The 26311-nt window shown below is 42.7% G+C and overlaps 1 protein-coding gene across 4 annotated transcripts in view; it reads right to left on the bottom strand.

Moving 5' to 3' along the window:
* Positions 1-3931: 3931 nt before the first annotated feature.
* Positions 3932-26311, bottom strand: part of SLC9A6 (solute carrier family 9 member A6) — a 57055-nt gene continuing 34675 nt past the window's right edge. For 2 of the 4 annotated variants that reach the window (XM_029241085.1, XM_029241084.1), the window contains 4 exons: positions 21874-21904; positions 19519-19598; positions 13734-13839; positions 7388-10083 (listed from right to left, as the gene is read on the bottom strand). In XM_029241085.1, coding sequence (XP_029096918.1) covers positions 9811-10083; positions 13734-13839; positions 19519-19598; positions 21874-21904 — 490 coding nt within the window. In that variant the 3' untranslated portion in view covers positions 7388-9810. Of the gene's footprint in view, positions 5220-7387; positions 10084-13733; positions 13840-19518; positions 19599-21873; positions 21905-26311 lie in introns of those variants that run through there. The other 2 variants (XR_003796426.1, XR_003796425.1) reach the window with 2 other exon arrangements.

Raw genomic sequence — 26311 nt, 5'->3', positions numbered from 1 at the left:
TCCCCTAAACCTGCTTTGTCATTCCCTTACTGTTACCACTGGTCTCCATATTCCTGGATCCAATGGATGCTCTCCTATCTTTGTATGACTTGATCTCTTTACAGAATGTGACACTACTGGCCATCCTTTCCTAATGAAAACTCTTTCTCCTTTAATATCTGTAACACTGCTTTCGTTTTCTACCAACCTCTCTAGTCTCTTTAAACATCACTGGTTTTGCTTGCTTGTTTGTTGTTGTTTTGTATTTTTTTCTAGGACTCTTCCTATTATATATTTTCTCTTGGGGATCTCATCTGCTCCCAAAGTCCAGATTTTTCTCCTGTGCTCCAGGCTTATATATCTAACTTATCCTTTAAGGCTCAATTCAACATGAACTTCCTCAGGAATCACAGAATAGTAATTCATCTAATTACAAGTCTGTCTCTACTACTAGACTGTGAGCTCCCTGAGGGCAGGAACCATGTCTTATTCACCTCTCAATTCCCAATACTTTGCGTAGGCACTCAGATAAAGTTTGTTGAATGAATGAATGGTTAGTAGAATCAAGTCATTGGTCTCCTATGAAAGGTAGAGGTTTGAATCCCCCTACTGACATCCCTACCATTGGGTCAAAAAGAGTAGAGTTCAGCTGGATAGAGTATACTGTAATGAGAGCAAAGTTGCTGGCTACGTTATTACCAGACCAGCCAAATTTGTCCTGGACGGTAACTCTAGGCCAACTGTGAACTCTGACCAGCTGTCTTGAAAACGTAATGTTGGTCATCAAGAGGAGTGGGTGAGAATGCAGCATCACTAACCCAGATGGTGGTAGGGTCTCATCCCAGTAAGTAATCTTCTCCTCTCATTGGTGTCTCCATCTGAGCCCCCTTTTGGGGTGGGATTGGTGTCGGCTGAAGAAAACCTTGGGGAGAGGGAGAGGACACTTTTTCTTCCTAGTGTCTCCAGGGGCTATACATCTAACCCTGCCGTCTACAGGGAAAGACTGAGGTAAGCCAATGAAGTTTTCTGTATAGGTTAAGGGCATACTTTGTGAGGTTCTGAGTTTAATATACATTTTTAGATCAGCACATCAGTCCTACAATCTCTGGATGGGGGAATAAAATCCTGCTGAGGAAGGAATGTAATCATGAGTTAACATAAAAGCAATTTTAGGAACTACCTATCGGGATCAACGTTACTTTTTTTTTTTTTTAATGACAGCTGTCTGTGGATCATCTTTCTCTCAAGGTAGTTCTGAACTGACTTTTCCCAACAACTCCGGAGGCAACGAAGACTTCGTTTTGGAAACATTGGCTGGGTGAGCTGATGACTCACACCTCAGATGAATTAATAAAAGTTAAGAAAACAAAAACCAGATGTTTCCTTCATCTTAATATAGGCCTCTATGCTCTCTTTTGTCAGTTATACTGTCAATTGCTGGTTTCCTTCTCTTGGGGCGAAAATCAATTTTTAAAAAGTTTGAATCTGTCTGCATTTTTTGATGAACTCTGTCCCCACAGTTGCTATTTGGCTCAAATGTCTACAAAGACTGCAGCTCCGGCACCGACGGTTTCAGCAAGCGAATGGCACACAGTGCTTGAGGACAGCATACCAGAGGGCTTTGGACGCTACACTGGATTTGCTAAAGAACTCCTGCAACAGTCTTTGGGGAAAAGCACAAAGTGAAGCAGTCTCCTTGCTCACACGTAAACCTCCCCAGAACCAGAAATGGTCTGGCCAACTAGCCAAGGCTTCCTTTCCAGATCCAGGATTCATTCTTTGGCCCTTGACCCTCCCAGAAAATGCTAAGAACTGTATTTTAGAGTGCCCACAACATATATTTTCATTCTCCTGGCCAGACCAGTGGAGGATACACCAAAATCCAGAGTGACGCACTCTTTAAAGTTTCCTAGTAATACCACCCATCATTCCCGGAGAACTTCGGAAGCATTCTGTTTTTTGTGAGGGAAAATCATTTGTTTTTTCCTCCATCTATTGTACTTTGCTTAAGGCAATTATTTTCCCCAGACGCCACACCAAGCAGAAAGCTCCAGGTGTTCTTCGGTCATAATGGGAGAATGGACTGCAAGTCCTGGTGTTTTCCAAGCTTGCATCCTCTCATCCCCTCCCAACTTTCTCATTCGGAGCCCTGAGCTCCTTTCTCTCACTCCTCTTTTCCTGCTTGGGTTCCATCTCCCCTCACCTTCCAGAGGCAAATTTAGATTTGCACCTTTCCTGCCTACATTTCTGAACGTCTTTGTCAAAAAAGGGATTCTCTAAAACTGCAGTACTACCATTCCACACACCCATTTGCCCAACCCAGATAGCTGGGAATCATCGTAATCCACCTCACCCCTCACTCATTCACCGCATTTAGTCTCCAAGTCCTGTTGAGTCTATTGACGACATGTCTCCTGCGTTTGTTCCCTCCGCTCCATTCCTCCTGACGTTTCTATAGTCCAGGCCACGCCCTCTTTCACCTGAACCACCATCCCTGTGTTCGCTCCTCCTCTGTCCGGAAAAGCCATCCTTCCCACTGCAGCCACAATGAGAGTGATCCTTCTAGAACCCAAATATGGTCATGTCTTCCACACACTGCCACTCCCTGGTCAGATAGGGGGCGTGGAGGCCTGGGAAAATCCCTTACACCAGTGAGTAACATGGAAGTGTCCGTTAAAGCTAGGCTAAAGCCACAGAAATGGCAGGGCATTCCCCAGCCTCCTGACCCCTCTCCCAGCTGGGCATTTATCATCCGGACTTTCCTCCATCCCAGTGCCATGTTGCCTGCGTACTTGCTAGTCTCCCTCACTGGACGGTGGACTCTGGATCTTGTTCAGTTCTGAACCTGCAGCACCATGCACAGTGCCTGACACAGAGCAGACATTCAAAACTAAATAAGAGACAAAATGCCCTCTCCCTCCAAGGCAATGTGTTAGTTACCTACTGCTGCTATAGCAAATTACCACAAACATAGTGCCTTAAAACAACCTGCACTTGTCCTCTTACGGTTCTGTAGGTCAGAAGTCTGACACAACTTCACTGGGCTAAAATCAAGGTGTCGGCCGAGCTGCTTTCCTTCCAGGGGTTCTGGGGGAAGACTTTGCTTCCTTGCCTTTTCCAGCTTCTAGGGACCGCCTTCCTCTCTCTTCAAAGCCAGGAATGCAGCATCTGTCTGCCCCTGCTTCTGTTAGCCATCTCTTTTTCTGAACACAGCCAGGAAATGTTCTCCAATGTTGTGGGCCCGTGTGATTGGACTGGGCCCACTTGGATAATCCAGGATACTCTCCCCATCTCCAGGTCAGCTGACTAGCAACCGTAATTCCATCTACAACTGTCTCTTTGCCATGTCACTATTCACAGGTTCCAGGCATTAGGGTGTGGACATCTTTAGGGTTCATTATTCTGCCCACCATAAGTAGTAATGGGTAAGGGCCCTGAATCCCATATAGCGGTCCCTTTCTAATGCTTTTTACATGATTGCAATGCTTTTACCTAATTGGCTGCGGCTGCCTTTATATCAAAACCATGATTTAAGTCACCTCTGTGTTCCTAGTGCCTGGTCCAGGGCTCAGACCCTGTGAGGTGCTCAGTGTTTGCTGACTGGAAGTTAGGAAGTAAAATATTGGTTGGCTGGAATGTTTAAATAGCAGCTTCTTGGTTCCCCTTAGAAAAGGGAGCTTTGATTGTTGGTCCCAAGAAAGTGTTAAAAAAACAATTTTATAGCACAATCAGGGGGTCCTATCGCCATTATCTTGCTTTCTCACACTAAACCAGCTCTCAGATTGGAAAAACAGTCAGCTTCCATTATCTGACAGAAGTCTTCCAGATTTTTCAGATGAAAAAACAGCTCACATGCTTTCTGCCTAGTCCACATGGGAACACAGCTGTATAGGAAATTCAAGCGAACAAAAGAAAAAAAATCATGCAATAAAGCCTTGTGACTCCCCAGGCAACCAAGAATTGAATACTTCTCAAGCAATTTTGGTAGGATTAGTATTTAAACACACAGTGAACAAGCTCAGTTCCAACAAATCTGGAGAAATTAAGCCTTGTTTCCAAGAAGCGCTCACAGAACTTTCAATGCGTTTTTCCATCACGGCGAAAAGAAAGAACTTGCACAGCTAAGCTGCATCTCCCGAGTGGGATCCCACACCCACTGGACAGCAGCAAGTTTAAAACGAGCAGGACACCGGGGGCAGGGCTCCCAGGCTGCAATGGTGGTACCGGTGCCTGGTAAACGAAAGGGGCTCTTTCACTCAGCAGACAGAATTGTCTAGAAACTATCAGGTCTCATGGAGTTCAGGCTCCAGCAATGACAGTCCCGGCTAAGCCGGTTCTCAGAGTTCAGCCTTCACCATGGCAACCGCTTGGGAAACCTCCAACTTGCTGAACTGGAGATTCTGAAGGAAAGTCACCCACAGTAGAAGCACGGTCTTCAGAGAGTTTTCCATAGTTTATTCATATAGCACCTCACCAGCAAAACCTGACAGAATACTCAAGCTCAATGTCAAGAGCCTTCTGAATCCCGGTCAAAACGTTTCAAGGTACATCACTTCACCTGATCCCCCAAACAGGCCTGGCAGCTACTTGGGGCTGGAATCATACTCCAGTACCTACCACAGGGCTGGCACATGACAGTAGCTCAATAAATGTTTGCGGGATCCGTGACCTGTCATCATTTTATAAAGGAAGAAACAGCCTCAGAGAGGCTTAAGCAGCCGCCTCAGCATGCCCAGCGGCAGGCAGGGCTGGCCTCCCGCCTCTGTCTTTCCCACTCCACCATGCTGGCCTTCTAAATCCAACTCAGTAAAGGGCAGGAGGACGTTTCGCTCCTTTTCAACAAACATTCATTGAGCGTCTACCCTAAAGCAGACCTTCCCACCGCTCCTCGCTGTCCTCTGCCTGGGCAGTTCCTTCAAGCCTTGGTTTTAGTGTCACCTCCTGAGCAAGGCCTCCTCGATGAGCCCTTCCACAGCCACCGGGCCGCCACCGCCTCGCACCCAGTACCCTCTACGCCGTTTCCTGTTTGGTACTCATCCCTGTCTCTAATTACTTGATGTGCGTATTTGTCTATTTATGGTTGGCCTTCCCCGACTGGAAGCTCCGTGATGGCAGGGTGCCGGCTCAGGCTTTCTGGTGACGCCACAAGATGAGGGAGACGAGGCCACTGAAACAAACAGCCAATGTGCTCTCAGGTGCATTCATAAAGATGTCCAGAACAGTGGACTTCCGGCGCGTGTCTGAAAGACAGGGAGGCGATGGGGTTGTCAGCATGGGGGAGGAAAGACTCAAGGAAGACACACCAGCTCTTCTTCTCCAACGTCTGAAGGCTGCGACCCAGAAGAGGGCCGTGGACTTGCCTCAGAGGAGCGGTGGGAGAGGGCTGGAGGGACAAAGTTGCAGGGGCGGGCTTGGGTTCAAGGTGCTCCTCGTTAGGATTGTTGGGTACTTCCTGTCTTGCACACTAACGTATGAGTACTAAGAGGGTGGCCGGCATCCATTTTATTCCTCTCGCTATGTAAACGGCGCAGTACCGGGTATGTTTGTCACTCCGTAACTATTTGATTGAATGAATGTTGTGTCGAAGATCAGTTACAGGCGGAGGCTGTCACTGTTCACTCTGCCTGGAATGTTCCTCATCCCCCCCGCCCCCGCCGCCTGTCATCTGCTTGACCCTCCGGTTACTCTGTGGTCTAACCTTAAATATCCCGTCGTCAGGAAAAGCTTCCCTATCCCCCTATCACCGAATTACAGGGCCCTCTCAGAGCCTCCTGCATTTTTCCATCGTGTGATGATTGTATTTGACGTTATCCACTGGTTATTTGAGGTAGATATTCCCCTACCCGAAGGCACTCAGTCTCTCTTGCCTGAATGATCGCCAACAATGCCGTGAGACAGTTGTTGGCATCCCCTGTAGAGTATGCTCTGTGAGAGCAGGAACTGCTGTTATTTGCTGCTATAGCCATCGCGTGGGGCACAAAGCAAGTACGCAAATATTTCTTGAATGAATTAACTTTACAACTAAGAAAGTGCTGAAGGCTCAGCAACATGTAAGTGGTCGACATTACACAATAAGCCAGCAGTAGAGTTTAGATTTGAACCCAGGCCTGTGTAACTCCAAACCCTGGTTTTTTTCTACTACACCAAACTCTGCGGGTGCAGAGCCATTGTTCAGGACCTCGCGGTCTGCCATAAAAGGTGGGCCCCTTGGTGAAAATGTTGGAAGGCAGAGTGTGAAGGCATGGCACCAGCCAGGTTGCCTCACCCATGGGCTCAAAGAGATACAGGAGGGCACTTCACTAAGAATTCGAGAAACTTCCCAACCAGGGGAACTTGTGTCTGGCAGCCAACAGTGCAGCAGACGGAAGGACGGAGCTGAGACTTCATGCCCTACCCTGGCCTGATGGCAAGCAGGTGGTGGATGGGCAGCAGGATGGATGTCTGCAACTCCTTTCATCATCCTTCTAGTTATACTCAAGATGGACTAGCCCATCGCGTGCTACTGGAGCTGGGAGAGTAGCAGGTAACAAATCTAGACTTTGGATTTGAATCCTGGATCTGTCACTTACTAACAGTGTGACAACTTCCCTCTACCTGAGTTCCCTCATCTGTGAAAGGAGAATAACACAAAGCATGATTAAGATTAGATTAAAGTGTGGATGAAAAGAACACCTCCTATATACACTGCCTGGATCTAAGGGGGCTCAAAAAAACGAGTACTATTTTTATCATTCCCAGTTTATTTCAAGCCTCATACCTCAATGCTGCATCATCTGTGTGCAGTACTTCCTGGCAAGGACTTTCTGATGAAGTCAAGACATCTACATTTTCATCTCCTTACACCTGTGCACTGAGTCAGGTAAACAAATAGACTTGCTCAAATCTAATGCAGGGTTTTATTTGTGAATTAGGAAACATGCATTTGTTCAAGAAACGAGCATCAAAGCTGCTGTCACCAAACCCCAACCTACAAAACTTCTTACGTACAAAGAGAAAGACCTGTCTTTAACTTGGAAAAAGGACTATTTGTGTGATCGTGCTCTCAACCCAACTTGCAACTGCCTTTCTACCTAACTGGATACAGAATTTACTCCCCCCATATAATGGAACTAACATTTTCATGACATTATCCACCACTGAGCTAACAGGCTACAAATCAATGTAACAGATTCGACTGCTTTGAGTCGTATTTCTTAAATGGTCCCATAAGCAAATAGATCCAGCCTCACACATAAGCACCAAAAATTTGCCACCCCGTAAGTTACGTTCCGTTAGGTTTCTGTTTGTTGCTTTTTAAAACATCAGTCTTCCCCCTTTCCCAGTAGGTATATAGGTAGAAAAATAAATGAAGTCAGCACTCTTTACTTCTCACTAGAATAAACTGTGACTCAAACACTGTGAGTGGTTATTTGCAAGGCTATAATTTTTTTAATGACAGATTTTCCTAAAAGAAACCACTATAACATCTGTCCAAGAACTCCAAGGGAAAACAAAAAATACATAAAAGATTAAAAGTCTATTACTTTAACAGCACATTGCCAAACACGGACAACTAGGATAAAATGCCAAGGAACCTTAAAAAATAACTTGAAAAGATGCAACGTTCAAGTCATTCAAACGTGTAGGGTTCACAAAGAACAGAAAAACAAGTCCGAGAACAGTTCTACTTGTGCATGATGGGAACTCAGACTGTACCTCATCCAAGTTCATTCAGGTGTCTCAAACCAATAGATGTATGAGCAGAGTTTGTTTTTTCTTCTTTGCTTGGAGATGCGCACGCAGATTAGAGGAGAGGAGAATCTTCCAGATGCTGATGTAAGCGCAGCAGACTTGGTTCCCCTCTGGTAAAGTACGAAGGCAGATTTAGTTGACTCAAACTTTATCAGTTTCCCTAAGAAAAGGTCTTATGCATGCTGAAACAGACGAGTTACTGAATTTGTCATGCTAAGTATTTACAGCAATTTTCATAAAGTGAGCTCAGTAACTTGACAGGATAAAAAAGGTAGTTGTGAATTTCTTATATAACCTTTTACAACGTGAATGACTTCGTGGGTAAATGACGCTGAAGTTCAAAGCCCCTCAAACACACATTAACAAGAAATTATTGACTGCATGAAGAGGCACACATTGTAGAAAATGCACACTTCACGGGGTTCCTGCATAGCAGGAAAGTCACTACCACTACATAACAAATGGCTATGCCAACAATTAGAGCTGCCACTCAAGGGTCCAACAGTAGAATTCCCTCAAAATCGCAAGGAGTGTTTGCATCACAGCAAGGAAACCTTTGGGAAGACAAGTACATATTTTGTTTGCAAAGATATTTTGCGTTGGACAATTTGAACATCACATAAACAAATCCATTTTTGAATTGGGTACGATTTAAGGCAATGCTACTCAGACCTGAGGGGGAAAAAACCCACAGAAGTTTCTAGTTTTCTTCTGAAACTTTGACGGGTCAGTATCAGTGTCGGAAAGGATCCCCCCGCTAAGATTCAATGCACCATTAGGTATCTGCAGCTTACAAAATAGGATCCACTTGCATACTCTGAATACGAAATGGGCAATGTTATGTACTCTTCCTTGAAAACTGTAAAAAAACAAAACAAACATGGCAGCTTAGGTATTTCATATTAAAATGTCACATGAGCATGAAGACAACTACACCTGGTGCACACAAAGGAGCAACCGCCCTCACAGCAAGCTCTCCGCAGCGCTGTACTTCTCTCATGACTGGCTGTGGTGTAGTGTGGAACGGTCATGGATTCATAAATTAACTTTTAACATCAACTACAGACTAATGAATGACAATTAGATACAAGTAAGTTCAAAAGTTTTACATTTTGCTCCTGTTTGGCTGCTAAAGAGCAGCGATTTAAATTCATATAAAAACTTCTGACCACAAAGCTTGCTATACACATAAAGTACATAATCAAAAAGTAAGCAGCAATTGAATTTCTTATTTAAACTTATCTGGTATATAGTATTTACATATTTGGGGGGAGAGCTCTCTGAAACCACCATGCTCCTTACTCCCCTTCCTGGCCTCTGCCCCCTCTCCGCCTGCCCCAGCCCCTCCAAATCGAAATCAAGTGCTCTGAACTATATACAACTGTACTTTGGCTAAGTGGGCTGGATGGCGCGACTCCTTCCAAGGTCTTGGAGTGGAAGAAAAGAAACAAAGTCTTGGAAGTCATGTGCAGCCTTCTTTTCCGAGTAGCAGTGTACTGTAGCCAACAAATCTGTTCTTTTCATGGCAAGGCGGGCAAAGGGCCCCCGCACTTCACTCCCCAATCTGAACGGGGCAAGATCCAGAGCCACTGGCCTCTTGCACCACAACAGGCCACCGGACAAAAAGGAAAGGAAAAGGTCACGACAGAGGCAGCAGCAATCAACACAAGTTTCCCGACAAAGGAACTTCTCCTGCTAGCACTCCCCCCCTCTTCCTCTCCCTCCCCTCCCACAAATTCATTGCCTTAAAATTAATTCATATCACGAGAACTCGGTACTCTGGTTAAGTGCCAAGTAAATATAAGAAAGAGTAAATCTGTCACCTTGTATACTTGAACTGGGACATAAAGCTGGGACACACGACATCACTGAAATTAACTTTCTAAAACAGATCCGGTCTACATAGTGCAGCCAATAAAACGTAAGAGTTTGTTCACAATCTGCCTTGTACAGGGTATTTATAGTCTTTCGATGCCATATAAATAGCATTTATACAGCTTAAACATTCAGAGACATGCACTGGGACTTTTTAGGTAGTACGAATTTCTTCACAATCACATGTGCAAATTTTACAGATCACTAAGTGAGTAATGAGTAAGCTTAGGCTGGACCGTGTCTTGTATTATCTAACAAATTTAACGGGGGTTCAGAGTCATCCATAGGAAGAACCAGGCGTGTTCCCCGAATGACCAGTTCATGGTCCCCGAATGCAAGTTCCCGATCCAGGGCATCTTCAGAACTGTTTCCCATAAATCTCCTAGGGGCACCGGACGATGCTGATTCAGTGTTCACGGTAGAATCTCCATACGTCAAACTAATATCACCATCATTGAGAATAAGATCGGAGTCATCATCTTTCAACTGTTCCTGGTTCTAAATTCAAATAAAATAAGTTTTGCGAATTGTTATGAAATTCAAGAAACATTTCCAATAGCAGAATTTTCAAGGATGCCCTATTTAAAAAGCTTCAGGGGCCGCTCCCTGCCCTCAGGATAAAGTCGAAAGTCCTCACCTTGGCTTAAAAGACACTGTGCGACTTGGGCCCCTCAGCTTCATCTCCCATCACCTTCTGTTTCTCTGACCTCACCCGCCTCACTGTGTGCCCGAAGACTGAAGTGCTGACAGCTGCCCCAAATCTCTCGTGCTTTCTCTTACGTCCTGTCCCCTCTCCCCTCCTTCATGTAACTAGCGCCTACTTATCACTGAGGTTTTGGCTGAAAAGTCACTTTCTCCCAGAAGTCTTCCTTGATCATCCAAGGCTAGCTTAGGGGTCCTCCTGTGTTCTCCCCTAGCGTCCTGTACTTAGTCTTCTCCTTAGAGTGGCACTTACCCCTTTGCGTAACTGCTCAAGCGGTGGTCTGCGCCACACCCCCCTCCCCCCGCACTAGACCCTAAGTCCCTTGTACGCTGTACTTCAATCACCTAACAGTTTGGGGGCACAGAGAAAGCATTTGCTAAATATAAGTTCAATTGATTGTTGAACAGATTTATATAAATGAAGCTTTTACTGCCATATCAACAATACCTAGAAATACTGAACCCTCACTACACACTTGTCACCCAGCTCAACGGGCGTTGGTTCTAATGGAAACTTTGGGGCCAAAAAGAATATAAATAAAGTTCCAGAAAAGGGAAAAATGTCTAGCATATATAGTGCCACTGTGGCAAATTAAAAAGTGTGCATGTGCACAGGAACGTCTAGAAGGCATTCAACAAGATGATGATACTTAGCTCTGCATGACAGAATTGCTAGTGGTTTTTATTTTCTTATGTTTTTGTACTATCTGAAATTTTATTATAATGAGTACATATTACTTTTAAAAATCAGAAAGTCATTTTTTAAAATGTAGAGTAAGAATTATTCTAAATACTCATATTGATCTAGCAAAAAAAAGTCTGTGACTAATACTCCTTGAGGGAAGTAGAGCTGACAGAAACATCCTACACTCAGCTCTCCTATCCTGTGCGTGTTTAAAATCTTTAAATTTGTCTAAGATGGTCAAATAGACTGAGGGCACGATTGGACAAAAATTTTTAAACTTAAAAAAAATTTGCTGTTGCTAGAAATTTGCCTAAATACTCAAAGACAAAGACATGTGAATTAAAAACCAAACAAACCCATTCCACCAACCAGCCATAATCCCTTCCTGCCCAATCCAGTTATAACAGTTAAGTCTAACAAGCGTGTCTATCGCTTAATTCAGCAATACTCAAAGCTCTGTGGCACCTTCACTCGTCAGCAGGGGCTCTTCAGCACCTTCTAATGACTTTATTAAGTTTCAGGTTTGGGGCAATATCTACCAAATTTTAAAATGCATATGACTTTTGACCCAGCAACTTAACCTTTAAAATCTATTCTTTATAACTTTATATTCTTGGGTAAATTTATATACACAAGGATATTCACTGTAAACATTGTTTGTAATAACAAAAAAACAAAAGGAGGAACAATGTAAAGGTCTAGCCACAGGAGACTAATTAAATCAATCTTGGCAAAACCACTGTGCAGCCACCAATAGAAAGAAGGTAAGGGATCTCATGGACTCTTAGAAACATATCCATGCTGTATCATTAAGTGAAAAAAGCAAGTAGCAGGACAATACTCTTATTATGATCCCATTTGTGTAAAACAATAAAGAGAGCTATATATTCACATATAAGTTTCTGTAGATAAACTATAGCAGGGAGTATCCAAAAGAAACCCTTAATAAAGACTGTCTCTGGGGGATGGAGGTGGGAGAAAGAGAGCGACTTTTATTTTTCACTTTGTACATTCCATACTGTTTGAATATCTGGCTGCAAGCATGCTACTTTTATAACTTAATAAGTAGTTAACATAGCAAAAAATAAAATTAAAAAATTAAGTTTTATTGTTGTTACGGGTTACATGGTATCTCCCCCCCGCACCCCCCCCAAGAGATGTGAAATCCTAACTCCCAGTACCTGTGAATGTGACCTTATCTGGAAATAGAGTCTTTGCAGGTGATCACATTAAGATTAGGTCCTTGGTGTGGGCCCTGAGCAAGTATGACTGGTGGGTGTCCTTATAAAAAGGGGAAATTTGGAGACACAGACGCATACGCGCACACAGGGAGAACGCCAGGTACAGATGAAGACAGAGATCTGTGTGATGTATCTTCAAGCCAAAGAATGCCAAAGATGGCCAGCAAACCATGAGAAGCCGGAGAGAGCCCTCGGAAGGCCCCAACCCTACTGGCACCTTGACCTCACACTTCTAGCCTCCAGAACTTGAAACAGTAAATTTCTGTTGTTAAGCCATTCAGTTCGGGGTACTCTGTTATGGCAGCCCAAGGAAACGAATAGAACAATGCCATATTTTGCTATCCACAGGACACACAGGCATTGTGGAACTCTTCTGGCTTTTGGTGACGGCGAGTGGGTCTTTGGAATCCCAGAGCCAGACCTCAGTGACTTAACTGACAAAGCTGGCTGACCCCTCAGCACAGAGCCACATGGGCTAACAGGGTAAAGAGGGAATGGGGGCCGTGCTTGATATGGGAGCCTGGGCAAAGTGGCAGGGAGGGACAAGACAACACGGGGTGTTTCCCCCAGCCCACAGTAGTCTGTCGGAACTGTGCACTGACTCAACATAACACAACGCTGCAGGGTGCTCCTCCCTGACCCAGGTGCCACCCCTGCTAAGACTCCTCTTCCCCATCCATTCTCTGTGGGATCTGCTCGAAAACACCATGGAGGCGGTCACAGGGAACTGGAGGGTGCACGTCTACACTGCTTTACCACAGCCTCATCTCTCAACTCAAGGTGTTGCATCAGAGTAGTCAAAATTGGTGGGTTTTGTTAACATGGGCACTTTATTTGATGCACCAGATTATTTTTGAAGGGTTGGGTTAGAAGTAAAGGTTTTTAAAAAAGAACTTGAAAAATTAAATGTTCATATTTTAAAATAAAAACTGGTTAGCATTTGTCATTTCTTTCTTTGTGGCAATACCTGCTGAATCACTAATCTTATGTTGGCAGCTAAGGAAAAAATATGGAATCTAGATTATATCTAGATATATCCATGCCTCCCAGCGATACGGTACACAGGTAGATAAACTTTCCCTAATACCCGAAATAAAAGAGCATCTGTTGCACTTTAGGGGCATCAAAAAATGTTTTAGTAATCCTCTCCACATGACTGTGACGACCCTGATTTATAGATTACAATATACGCAGTTAGTACTAAGCTCAGGCCACATGCTGCAAATAAATGAAAACCAGCATGGAAATAGAATTATTTACTAAAATCACTGACAGTAAGATGAGATGCTATTCTATATCTTTTTTCAAATGACGGCTCAAAGGCGGTGAATTATATTTATAGATTTCAGTGCATTTTCTGGCTGAGCAAAATATGTTTATATTCCTGCTTGTGGATTTTATACCTTAAACGCAAGCAAAGCAAAGCAAAACAAAACAAAAAACCAGTAACCCATCCACAGAACAGATAGTTTTAAATTTAACTTAATGAAGAACTTAGGTTCTGGATAAAACCAACTTACCTCATAAGCCTGGGGGCTGGTTAGGCATCTCGCAACGGGTCCACAGCAGGCAGGGAGGGTTGTCGTGAGAGGAGGCCCACTGTGCGTCAGCAGAGGCTTCAGATAGCTGTGCCAGTTAAGGAAGAGCTGCGTTCCTTTCTTTACCAATTTAAAAGAACAATCTGTTTGATAACAATCACTGTCACAGTGTACCTACCAATTCAGATAGCAAATGTTGTCCCATTTCATGATCCTATTATGCAACGGGAGAGAGATTTTATTATTATCTCTGTTTTACAAATATGGAAACTCAGGCTCATAGAAGTCAATGATCTGCCTAAAGTCACACAATTAAGTAAACGGAGGACCAATACTCGAACCCAGATTGGCTTGATTCCAAATCCTATGTCCTTTCCACTACATCATATTGCCTTTCTGATTTTACTAAAGCCAAAAGGAAGACAAAATCACTCTCAATTTAGCGCTGAAGGAGACACGGAAGAAACTAAAGAATGGTAAGAGCCTAAAAAGAGATTAAATATTCCAGTAGTAGAATATAGCAATACAAATGGTTTTAACTACTTATTGTAGATTCAGCTGGCCTCTTCAATGAGTTGAAACTTTAGTATCAAAGGAAACTCAATTCTAAAAACATTAAAAAAATTATGCATCATGAGGTCCTCTGTCACAGACTCTTATTTCAGTATTCATCTATTCTCCAAAAATAAAAATAAAAACAGGTGCAACAATATATTTGATACTCAGAAGAAAAAAAGAGGGAATCATGAGAAAAAGCAGAAAAAGGGAGAAAGACACATACATATTCGCTACTTTCTAAAATTACAACTTAAGGTTGTTCTCAATTAAAAATGAGGAGGCCAAAGAAATTTACATAAATTCACATATTTATAAACTCTAAGATTAAAGTACTTCATATAAACACACTTACATAGCTCATAAAACATCTTGCCACACAAAACCACTGAAAATCTGGAATGATGAATTCTACTAGTGCATTAAGTACAGAAAGTACCAGATCGTAGTTTAGTGGTACTTAACAGGCTAGTACAGAGGCTAATAAGTCTTGGTATTTAACTCTATAAGAACAAATTCCCTAAAAACTAAAACTTACCAAATACTGACAAAAGGAAATCTGAATAGTCCTGTATTTATTAAAGAAACTAAAAACCTCTTCATACAAAAAGTTCCAGGCCCAGAAGGCTTCACTGCTTAAAATCTTCCCAGACTTAAGAAATAACACCAATCTTACACAAACTCCTCCAGAAAAATAGAAAAAGAGAAAAATTCTTCCCTACCTGTTTTATAAAACTAGCACAATCTTCCTATAGAAACTTGACAAGGACATTACAAGAAAAAAAAATCACGAGCCAATACCTCTCATGAAAAGACACAAAAATCAGACACAAAATACTAGCAAATTAAATCTAGTGACATACACAGTGAATAATATCATAATCAAGTGGGATTTGTTCCAGTAATGTAAAATTGGCTTAATATTCAAACAATTGATGAAAATCAGCAAGATAACACACTAAAGGAGAAAAAATAAATACACGATCGTCTCAGTTGACGTAGAAAAAGCATCTAATAATATTCAATACCTATTTATGGTAAGAACTCTTAGCAGACTAGAAATAGAAAGGAATTTTCTTACATTGATCAAGGATATCTCAAAAACTGACAGCTAACATCATACTCAATGGTGAAATATTGAAAAATTTCCCCCTTAGGTCAGGAATAAGACAAGAATGCCCGCTATCATCACTTACATTTAACATTGTACTGGGAATGTCCAGCCAATATAATAAGACATAAAAAAAAATACAAGGTATTGGACAAGAAAAAATAAAACATTATTATTCACTTGGTTATGTGCATAGAAAATAGAATCTAAAAACTATTAGAAATGTAAGTAAACTTAACAAGATTGCTGGATACAAGGCCAGTATATAAAAATCCAATTGTATACCTATATATTAAGGGCAAAAATGTAGAAAATAAAATAAAATGAAATACATACCATTTACAATAGCACCCAAAATACCAAATATATAGAGATAAATATAATGAAAGATGTGCAAGACCTGACACTAAAAACTATAAAACATTAATGAGAGAAGTTAAAGAAGATCTAAATGAATGGAGGATATACAGTGTTCATGGATTGGAAGACTCAATATTGTTAAAATGTCAGTTCTCTCCAAATTCATCCACAGATTTAATACAAAGTCAATAATTTGCCAGCAGCTTTTTTTCTGTGTGTGTGTGAGCATGAGTGTGCATGTATGTATGGAAAATGACAAGTTGTTTCTAAAATTTAGATGAAAATGCCATGGACCTAAAATAGCTAAGGCAATACTAAAGAATGACAAACCTGTAGAATTTCTCCTATTGGATAGCAAGACTTATTAAAAAGTACAATAATTAAGAGAGTGTGGTATTGATGTAAAAATAGACAAAGAGAAAAGACGGTCCGGAAACAAGAGCCCCCCGACTTATATGGCCAAGTGATTTACAACAAAATTTCCACTGCAATACAGTGGGTTAAGGATGGCATTTCCAATAAACGGTGCTGGGTCAACTGAATACTCGTACGGGAAAAAATAGGTCTTGACCCACACCTCACACTATACACAAAAATCAATTTGTAATGGATCGAAAACTTAAATGTGATAGTTAAGACAATCATATGTTTAGAAGAAAACATAGGAAAATATCTTCATGACCTTGGGATATAAAAGATCTCTTAAGACACAAAAAGCACTAACCATAAAAGAAAAGATTAATGAAATAAACTTCATTAAAATGAAGAATTTCTGTTCCTCAAAAGACAGGATTACAAAAATGAAAAGGTGAGCTATAGATTGGGAGAAGGTAGTCACAATACATATAACTAACAAAGAACTCAGTTCAGGAATGTAGAAAGAATTACAAGTAAATAAAAAAAGATAAGACAGTTCAATTAAATAGTGAGCAAAAGAACCGACAGACACACTTCATAAAAGAGGATATCCAAATGGCCAATAAACATATGAAAGGAAACCTCATCAGAGGAATGCAAATTAAACCACATGAGATATCACCACACACCCACTGAAATGGCTAAAATTTCAAATGCTGACCAATACCAAGTTTTGGAGGAGATGTGGAACAACTTAACTTGCTGGTGGAAGTGTAAATTGGTTACAACCACTCTGGAAAACAGGTTGGCAATATCTATTAAAGCTAAACATACACTTGCTCCAAATTCCATTCCTAGGTATATACCCAAGAGAAATGAGTGCCTATGTTCATCAAAAGATGTACAAACAGGGAATTCCCTGGTGGCGCAGTGGTTAAGAATCCGCCTGCCAGTGCAGGGGACATGGGTTCAAGCCCTGGTCGGGGAAGATCCCACACGCTGCGGAGCAACTAAGCCCATGCGCCACAACTACTGAGCCTATGCTCTAGAGCCCGCAAGCCACAACTACTGAGCCCACGTGCTGCAACTACTGAGCCCGTGTGCCTAGAGCCCATGTTCCGCAACAAGAGAAGCCACCGCAGTGAGAAGTCCGCGCACCACAATGAAGAGCAGCCCCCGCTCACCGCAACTAGAGAAAGCCCTCCCGCAGCAACGAAGACCCAATGCAGCCATAAATAAATAAATTAATTAAAAGATTATTTTTTTTAAAAAAGATGTACAAATGTTTAGCTTTATTTATAATCATCAAAAGCAGGAAACAACCTAAATGTTTATCAACAATAGTTTCTGAGATATCCTTAACCAAAAAAAAGAGAAAACCTCCAAAAACCAAAACCCTGTAGTATATTCATACTATTTATGGAACACTACACAGCAATGATAAAGAATGAATTACTGGTACAGGCAACAATATAGATAAGTTAAACAATGTTGACTGAAAGAAGCAAAACATAAAGTAATACATAGTATATAATTCCATTTATATGAAGATCAAAAATAGGTAAAACTAATCCATGTTGCAAGAAATCAGAACAGTGGCCACCCTTTTGGCTGGGATAGGGTAGGCCTTCAGGGAAGGCATTACTGACTGCAGGGAAAACAGGGAGCCTTCTGGGGTGCTTGAAATGTTCTTCATATCTTTATATGGGTGGCAGGCACACAGGTATATACATAAGTCAAAATTCATTAAGCCGTACCCTTAAGATTTGTATACATTACTGTATTTAAGTTATATCTCAATTATAACAAATGAACAAACGGACTGCACAAAGGAACTGAAATCTAGAATGATGAATGATTAATTATACTAGGGCACTAGGTATTAAAATTACCAAGTCTTAGTCTAGTAGTACTGAGTCAAACAATTCTTGGTGGTCACTTCTATAAGAATATAAAAAAATATTATTCTACTCTTTCTCTACATTAGGATCATTTAATTATTTTGTATATTATGCAGAAAATATACAAAACATTTATGAAGGAAAAACTAAACAATTTTTATTAAATCAGAGGGATTGAAAAAAATCCCAAGAGATATGGGAGTGGCTTATACCCAAAATGCTGATAATGGAGCCAAAAGTAATGACATAATCATTAAACAACTTTTTTTTTTTTTTTGCGGTACGCAGGCCTCTCACTGTTGTGGCCTCTCCCATTGCGGAGCACAGGCTCTGGACGCGCAGGCTCAGCGGCCATGGCTCACGGGCCCAGCCGCTCCGCGGCATGTGGGATCTTCCCGGACTGGGGCATGAACCCGTGTCCCCCGCATCGGCAGGTGGACTCTCAACCACTGTGCCACCAGGGAAGCCCTCATTAAACAATTTTAAGGAGCCAGGATCTCTCTCCCTCTAATAGGAGTCTTAATACCATAGATAAGCGAGTATTCATGTTCCCGTATATTAATTTTGAGTCCTCGCAAAAAGTGAATGTAAAAATCTAGCAAACAGAATATAGTAAATAGTAGCTTCTAATGATAATTGTCAAGCGCATTTTTTGTAAACATAGAAGGCTTTGATCAGAAAGTCAAAAGCAAGGGAAAAACATTTTACATGGTTGTCCCAAATTTGCTTCAATGGAACATAAACCAGGTTTTGATTCCCTTACTGATAAGTCTCAGCCAGAAAGAACTCCATGGTCCCTTTTTCTAGTTCAACTTTCAAATAAGAAATTAATTTTAATAAATAGTGAGTGATAAAATGTTTTTTAAAAGGCATGATTTAAACAGGTTATTATATATAGCCCGACCCAAAGTATAGCTATGAAGAAGACTGTTACGATAGGACAAGAAGGAAATCTGGTAAACAATGAAGTACTGGCGTTCTGAATGGAGGGGAGAATCTCCCAGTCTGTGGAAAGGTCAGAGAAAAAACGACATCGCTGACTACTGCGGTACCTAGCATCACTGAATTTCTCATTCTCATGTTTTTTCCTAAGGCAGTCTTTCCTCTTTTACTCTAACAAGCACACGGACAAACACCAACAAATCCCTTTTGCGGCATTCACTCGATTAGCTAAAGGACAATAAATATTAAAGTTTGCTCAATAAATAAACCTATATATCAAAACAAGTCTATCATAAGGGCTCCTGAGTCCCTGCACACAGCAAGCTTCTGCAATAACCAGTCCTTACTGGTTCCATGGGTTTTCAGAGGATTCATCTGTGTGGGTTTCCTCTGGTAACCTTCTCTACTACACTGAAGGGGAAAGGGAAGACCAAAGGCAGGTTTTATATTCCAGTTCAGGAAGAGAGTGGTCAAAACCGTTGTTCCATTAAACCCTAGCGTCCATGTCCATATTGCCATTTTTTTTCTCAGTTAAGGATACTTATGATCAAAGTTATACCATATCCGGAAAAGCCAGGCACTCTCTGCTTTGGTAGTTCTTCTTTCACTTTCAGGAATACCCTGCAAACAGATCATAAATCAATACATACACAAAGATAAAAACACATTTATTTAAGAGTCATTTCTTTGTAGAATCAGGAACATAGCCTACCGCATATGAGATACTCTCCAACATGGGTAACATGAGAAATTTAATAGCTTGTACACTGCGGTTTGGGAATAAAAAATTGAAGTGTTTTTCTGAACACCTTTATTACTCAGGCTGCTTACTGATTTATGAGTCTACTGGCATTTAAAAAAATCAGTGTGGGATAATCCATCCCCTAAATCTGAAAGGCTTACACCCATGTGAACTGCACCTTAAGTAGAAAACATCTCATCAACATCCCGATCTCTGGGAGTTGTCATGGGTCCCAAAGTTAACTGGCATTTTCAAAGTTGCTACTATGTTCTTAGAACACTAACAAAATGTAAGTAAGTAGGGAAATTCCATGTTAAGCCTGACTGGGTAGGAGGGAAAAGTAACAGCAAGCAGGCCTCTTCAAAAACAGCTCCCCCCAAATATAAACTGGGTCCTTATGTGTAATATGATGCGGTCGGCCAGCAGTGGCGCTGTTAGGCCACCTGGTTCCTCTCGGCTCTGACACGAACTAGTTGGGCAACTCCCTTTCCCTCTCTCCAGCAGAGTTTTTTCATGTATACAATGTTACTCGAAGGCTCTATCCAGCATGAATGTTCTATGTTTCCGGGATTTTCGAAGAGTACGGAGTTTAGATTCTGGCTTTTGGTTCCTGCTCTTCCTGATCTTCGAAATAAATGAATCTTCCTCTCAACATGTATCAAAACATAGACAATATAAAAATGTTTGAGAACACTGTATGGGCTTACAAGAGCGGAGAATCACCCATATTTCCTTTCACATCAGGAGGCATTGGTTTGCATGTCTCCACTTTTTGAAGAGCGACGAATCTGTAAATCTCACACGATCCTCTCACCACATGAGCACATGTACACCCAACTCCCACACGCTCCGTAGTTACTAAAATCTTCCTCTGGGCTTCCCAGTGGACACTCGAAATACTAAGTAACCAATATACTGAGCCAAGGCATCCATACGGTTTTGAGGGCAAGGTAAAAATGAGATTTTTTTTCCTGGATGTCACAGCTGCTACTCACCTACCTGGCTCTCTCCCTGTCACTCCATTTCCATTTGTCCTCTGTGGCGACAGAGGGGACATAGCAAGTGGAGACTTACGCAGATGGTGATCAAGCGTTTGTCCGAGGGCCTGTTTGGTAACTCTTCTTGTTTGGCTGTGGGGGTGGAGGCACTGAGGAGCTATTGCCCCTTGGAAAGCACCCCAGCAGCTCACCATCATGGGAATTTATCCAGCCTTGTTGTACAAATAGTGCAAGCCCATGAAATTATACTTTAAGGTTCTGACCACAAAAGGGGCAAGTACTTACTATGTCACGTACACACTCAGCACTCAATAGCTAGCAAAATTAGCATTCAGGAAATGAATCTGATAAAAAACATTTTTAAACTACACTCTGAAGACAAACCAGGGCTTGTTTCAGACAAGAAAAAGAACTGTGTTTTTAAAGAGATGCTTTCCATTTTCAAAAACCTCATTTCTGTGATTCCCCATCTCATGTCTAGGGCAGAGGCACATAGTCAGTGGTGCTCAGAAAGCATTAACAAGTGGCGGGAAAATACCAGAAAAGGGTGGTCAGTCTAGGGGAAGGCACTGAGTCACACTGCATTCAGTCTACCAGGTTCAGGTTCAGACGAACAACTGAGAAAGCGACACATGGAAGTAAGCAAGGAAACATGGGCAAGGCTGAGGCACGGGGTAAGAAAGCACATTCTCCTGAACAGGCAGGAAAGACTGGCTGAAGAGTCCAACGCTTCTGGGCAGTTCTCAAGGGCAGCTGCTGGTCATCCAATTTGAAAGTTACACAGGAAGAGCAGCTGGAGTGGGGCTTACATCAGAGACAAGCCTTCATGCGCAAACCAAAGTGGAAAAAGGCTCCCCGTGCCAGAGCAGTCACTTGAAAACCCAGGAGCACTTAAGGGACTGCTCTCGTCTGTGGCCAAAGCCCAGGTTGGCCCAAAGATAGGAGAGCTGTCACCCTTGATAACCACACGCTGCCTAAAATTCAGTTTTGTCTCTATCGAGCAGTGAGAAAAGCCAGGAATGATGTCAGTTAAAAGCTGATGCAAATAGGACAGGATCTAAATAATAGTGACATGAAGTCTACAGTAGATTTGTTTTCTTTCCAAGCGACTACACATTTGACAGAAATGCCAGAGACAACACAAATGCATATTTACCAAATGTTCTTGGTCTGAATCAACACCAACCCTAAAGGAGAAACACAAAAGGAAAATGAGATCTTGAAGTCAAAAGAAAAATTGTCTATTCACATACGGGCACTGTCAGGCAACTACTTTTCTCAACGCAGAAGCTATGGAATGCTTAATATTTTCGTGCTTCTCGATGGCTGGTGACGTAGACTTTTGGCTCCCACCACTCTCCTTAGCACAGCTTGGACCCTAAGGCAAGCAGGGTCTACTAATATTCTGTTCCTGCAATCCAATCCCACTTACCAGTTTCAGAAAAAGAACTTTTTCTTCTGTAAGTCCACTACAAGCAGGAGTCAGGGAAAGCAGCATTGCCCCAGTGGTTGAATAAGAACTACAACGTAGTTCCAAAAACAAGGCTGGGCCCAGTGCAGTTCCAGGAGGGAGCTGCATGTTTTCGGACCTCTCAGCTCTCACGGCAACATCCTCTTATGACTGCAGAGAGGGTCCAATTACAGGGGTTTTCCCATAGGCTAATGGATAGACATTAGCCTTGGTTCTTCAGAATTCTTTCTTATCTGCTTTCCGTATCCCAGGGAACAGCTTCATTACGAAGAAGCTCTCTTTGACTCCTCTACCCCCTCAGCACGAGCACTCACCAACCCCGCTCATTCTTCCCCTAAACTGTTTCTCAGGTCTTCTCTCCTTTCCAACTGCTCAAGCTCGGGCCTCATTCCGACTCGTGGGGTCTGGAGCAACTGGCTGTAAGGTTGCCCAGCTGCCAGACTCTCCTCTAGAGTTAGCTGTCTAAAGCAGAGAACTCACTGGCTTGTTCCCTGGACAAAAGACTCAGAGCAGCTTGCAACCCAGAGGGTCAAGTCTAAAGTCCTTTGTGTGGCATGCAAGACTCTACAAACTAGCCTCCCCCGCCGCTCCAGCCTAGCTTTCCCCTCATCCTCGCCCACATACCCGCTGTTAGCCAGACCGACTGCTCCTCTCCCCAAATCCTGTCCTCCCCTGAGCTTCCATGCCTCCGCTCATGGTGTTCCCTCTATCGGAAATGTACTGCCCCTTATTTTTTTTTTTTTTGTCCTCCTTTTTCAAGTTCCAAAGGAACCATTCTATGGCCCCTTCAGGTGGGATTTTTCCTTTGTGCTTTTACAGCACTTTCTAGATTCCTTTATTATAATACTTAGCACAGTATAGTTATTTACCAGTCAGTCTCCCCCAAAAGACTGTGAGCTCCTTGAGGGTAAAGGCCATGTCCCAATTCATCTCCGTATCCCCAGAGTCTAGCACAGTACCTGACACACAATAGGTGCTCAAATGTTTATCGATTAAGGTCACTACTACAGACAACACAGTAAAAATAGCAGTGTGAGAAGCTGTAGCAGGAGCAGCCCAGTAACACTGAAGGGAGGAAAATGATGCACGACCTTATCTGGAAGGCAAGTGAATCAGGGCCAAAGACTTGAAAACAGATGGCCACGACCAGCTTCAGAATTGAAAGGAACGCTCGTTTCTTCCTTGTTAAGATGGCCAGAAGCTGTTTAATATCTTCTTAGCCAGGTTAAACTCTAATCACATTTGTGTATCTCAAGTGACATCTAGTGGTCTTGAAGACAGCACATTTGGGTTTTTTTGTTTTTCTGTTTTTTAAAATAAATTTTATTTATTTATTTATTTATTGGCTGCATTGGGTCTTCGTTGCTGTGTGCGGGCTTTCTCTAGCTGGGGTGAGCGGGGGCTACTCTGTTGCGGTGCGCGGGCTTCTCATCGTCGTGGCTTCTCTTGCTGTGGAGCAGGGGCTCTAGGCGTGTAGGCTTCAGTAGTTGTGGCACGTGGGCTCAGTAGTTGTGGCTTGCGGGCTCTAGAGCTCAGGCTCAGTAGTTGTGGTGCACAGGCTTAGTTGCTCCGCGGCATGTGGGATCTTCCCGGACTGGGGCATGAACCCGTGTCCCCTGCGTCGGCAGGCGGACTCTCAACCACTGCGCCACCAGGGAAGCTCGGCAGGCAGATTCTTAACCACTGCACCACCAGGAAAACCCCCTGAAGACAGCACATTTGTAATTCTCAGATGGAACAGTACTGGAGGCCAATTCAAGGTAATATAATTTCTCAGAGCAGTTATTATCTGCCAGGCACTATGCTAAGCACAGGGCATAGACATGAATTAGACACGGCTCTGCCCTCAGGGAGCTCACAGACTAGTGGGGGAGACAGACACAACTAGAGCATAATCCCTAAGGGCTTTGCAATCCAGGAGGGCTGGGTTCCAATCTGACCTCATCTCCTTTCTAGCTGTTTGAATTCAGTCAAGTTATGCGGCCCTATGAACCGCAGTTCGATCACCTGGAAAATGGGGATGACAGACCCCACACAGAGTCGCTGCAAGGATTAAACAAGAAAATGTGTCTAAAGATTTTAAAACAGTGTCCCATACATCACTAACATTCTCTAAATGGTAGCTCTTATAACAATATCATTATTACAAGGCTGACCGAAACACATGCTGTAACAGAGGTACTCCATGTTAAGCAGACGGAAGAGTGGTGCTGAGAGAAAAGAAGAGGGCAAAAGGAGGAGGCGTTTGAGCTGTGCCATCTCCTGGGAGTGAAAGAGAATTTCAGGCAGAGGCAACAGTGTGAGCAAAGGTTTGGAGATGGAGAAATGCAAAGTATGTGTGGTAAATGACAAGGAGCCAAAGGTGACTGTCACAGACTATGCGAAAGGACCTACGAAGAGCTGGCTGGCTCTCACTCACTGAGGAGCCGTTGTCCACGCAACAGGACAGATCATGTCACTTTCTTGCTTTCAAATCCTACAAGATTGCCAATTTGGATTTTAAAATCCAAACTCCTTACCGTGTCCTACAAGACCCGATAGCAGGGGTCCACAAACTACAGCCCACAGGCCAATTTGGTGCACCTCCCGCTTTTGTGAATAAAGTCTTGTGGGAACACAGCCACGGCAACTGATTCACATATTGTCTATGGGACTTTCACGCTGGAGTTGAGTAGCTGAGACAGAGGCCATACAGCCTTCAAAGCCTAAAATATTACTCTCTGGCCCTTTACAGGACACGTTTGCCAACCCCTGCCCCTAAAGGATCTTGCCCACCTCGTTTCCTACCTACCCTTCAGTCACTGTAGTCCAGCTAGGTGGGCTTTGTTCCTTTCCATTCAATAGGCTACATTTGTGCCTACCTCAGGGCCTTTGCACATGCTCTCCCCTCTGCCTGGACTGCTCTTCCTCCTGCTCACCATTTAACTGGCATCATCTTGTCATTCAGGTAGACTGAGCTCAAATCTAACCTCAGAGAGACCTTTCTTGACCTCCACCTATAAAATACATCTATCCCCAGCTACTATCATAGTATCTTGTTTGCCATCATAGCATTTAACATCATCTAAAATTGTCATCTTCATTTATTTACTTGCTAGCTTACTATCTGTCTTCTTCCACCACAGTATAGACATTATGAGACCAGGGACCTCTTCTATCTTATTACTATCACTGTACCTCTCCAGAAGAGGGTCTCTTAACCTTCGCATTACCAACATCTTGGTCCAGATCATTCTTTGTTGTGAGGGCTGCTCTGGGCACTGGAGGATGTTCAGCAGCATCCTTGGCCTCCCCTCTTAGATTGTGACAATCAAAAATGTCTCCAGGCACTGCCAAATGTCCCTGGCGGGGGGGATCACCCCCAGTTGAGAACCACTAAGTTAGAGAACCATGGCACATAGTTGGTTCTCAATCAGTATTTATCGAATGAATGAATAAAAGGCTTTACAGACATTAATTAGCTCACTGAATCCTTACAACAACCCTGGGAGGGAGGTACTCTTACACACGTCACAAATGGGGAAACTGAGGCTGCGAAAGGTTAAAGAACTTGCTCAAGATCACAGAATTACTAAACGAAGGGGCAAGAACTCAAAGTCAGGTCTGATCCTGCATGAATCTTAAACCTGGAGGACTTTTTAGTATCCTCACAGTTGTACTAGACAAATGTGGGGGGAGGTAAGAAAAACTTAAATTCCAGTCTCTGTTTGAAAAGAGGCCAAAAAAACCCCCCCAAACAGCAACAACAGTAACAAGAGTTAACCTAAGACTGTAAAGTAATGGATACAACTGAATGCCAAACTATGCTACAGGACAGGCAAGGTGGAGCCAAAAAGCTTGCAAAGCTGGTGAGGTAGATTCGACTTTATGTGAATAGGTAGGTTTTTGTGGGGGGTTTTTTTGGGGGGGCTAAGTGTGGGTATTTGGTTTGGTTTACGTGGAAGGCAGTTAGGGAAGAGAACTGATTCTACTTAAACACTGAGACTCCACTTAAGACTGTTATTTTTCCTAAATTATCTCACATTTAATTTTGTTGCTCTTAGTAGAATAAGGAAGAGCCTTCATTTACAAGCTCTTGAGGAAAAAAAGGAGTTTAATCCTTCGAAAACGGACCACCCTCATT

This window comes from Monodon monoceros, unplaced genomic scaffold (genome assembly GCF_005190385.1).
Source record: "Monodon monoceros isolate NGI ecotype Baffin Bay Population unplaced genomic scaffold, NGI_Narwhal_1 Super_Scaffold_22, whole genome shotgun sequence".
Classification (NCBI taxonomy): domain Eukaryota; kingdom Metazoa; phylum Chordata; class Mammalia; order Artiodactyla; family Monodontidae; genus Monodon; species Monodon monoceros.
Note: the sequence above shows the minus strand (reverse complement) of the source record. Positions and strands in the feature narration are given on the sequence as shown.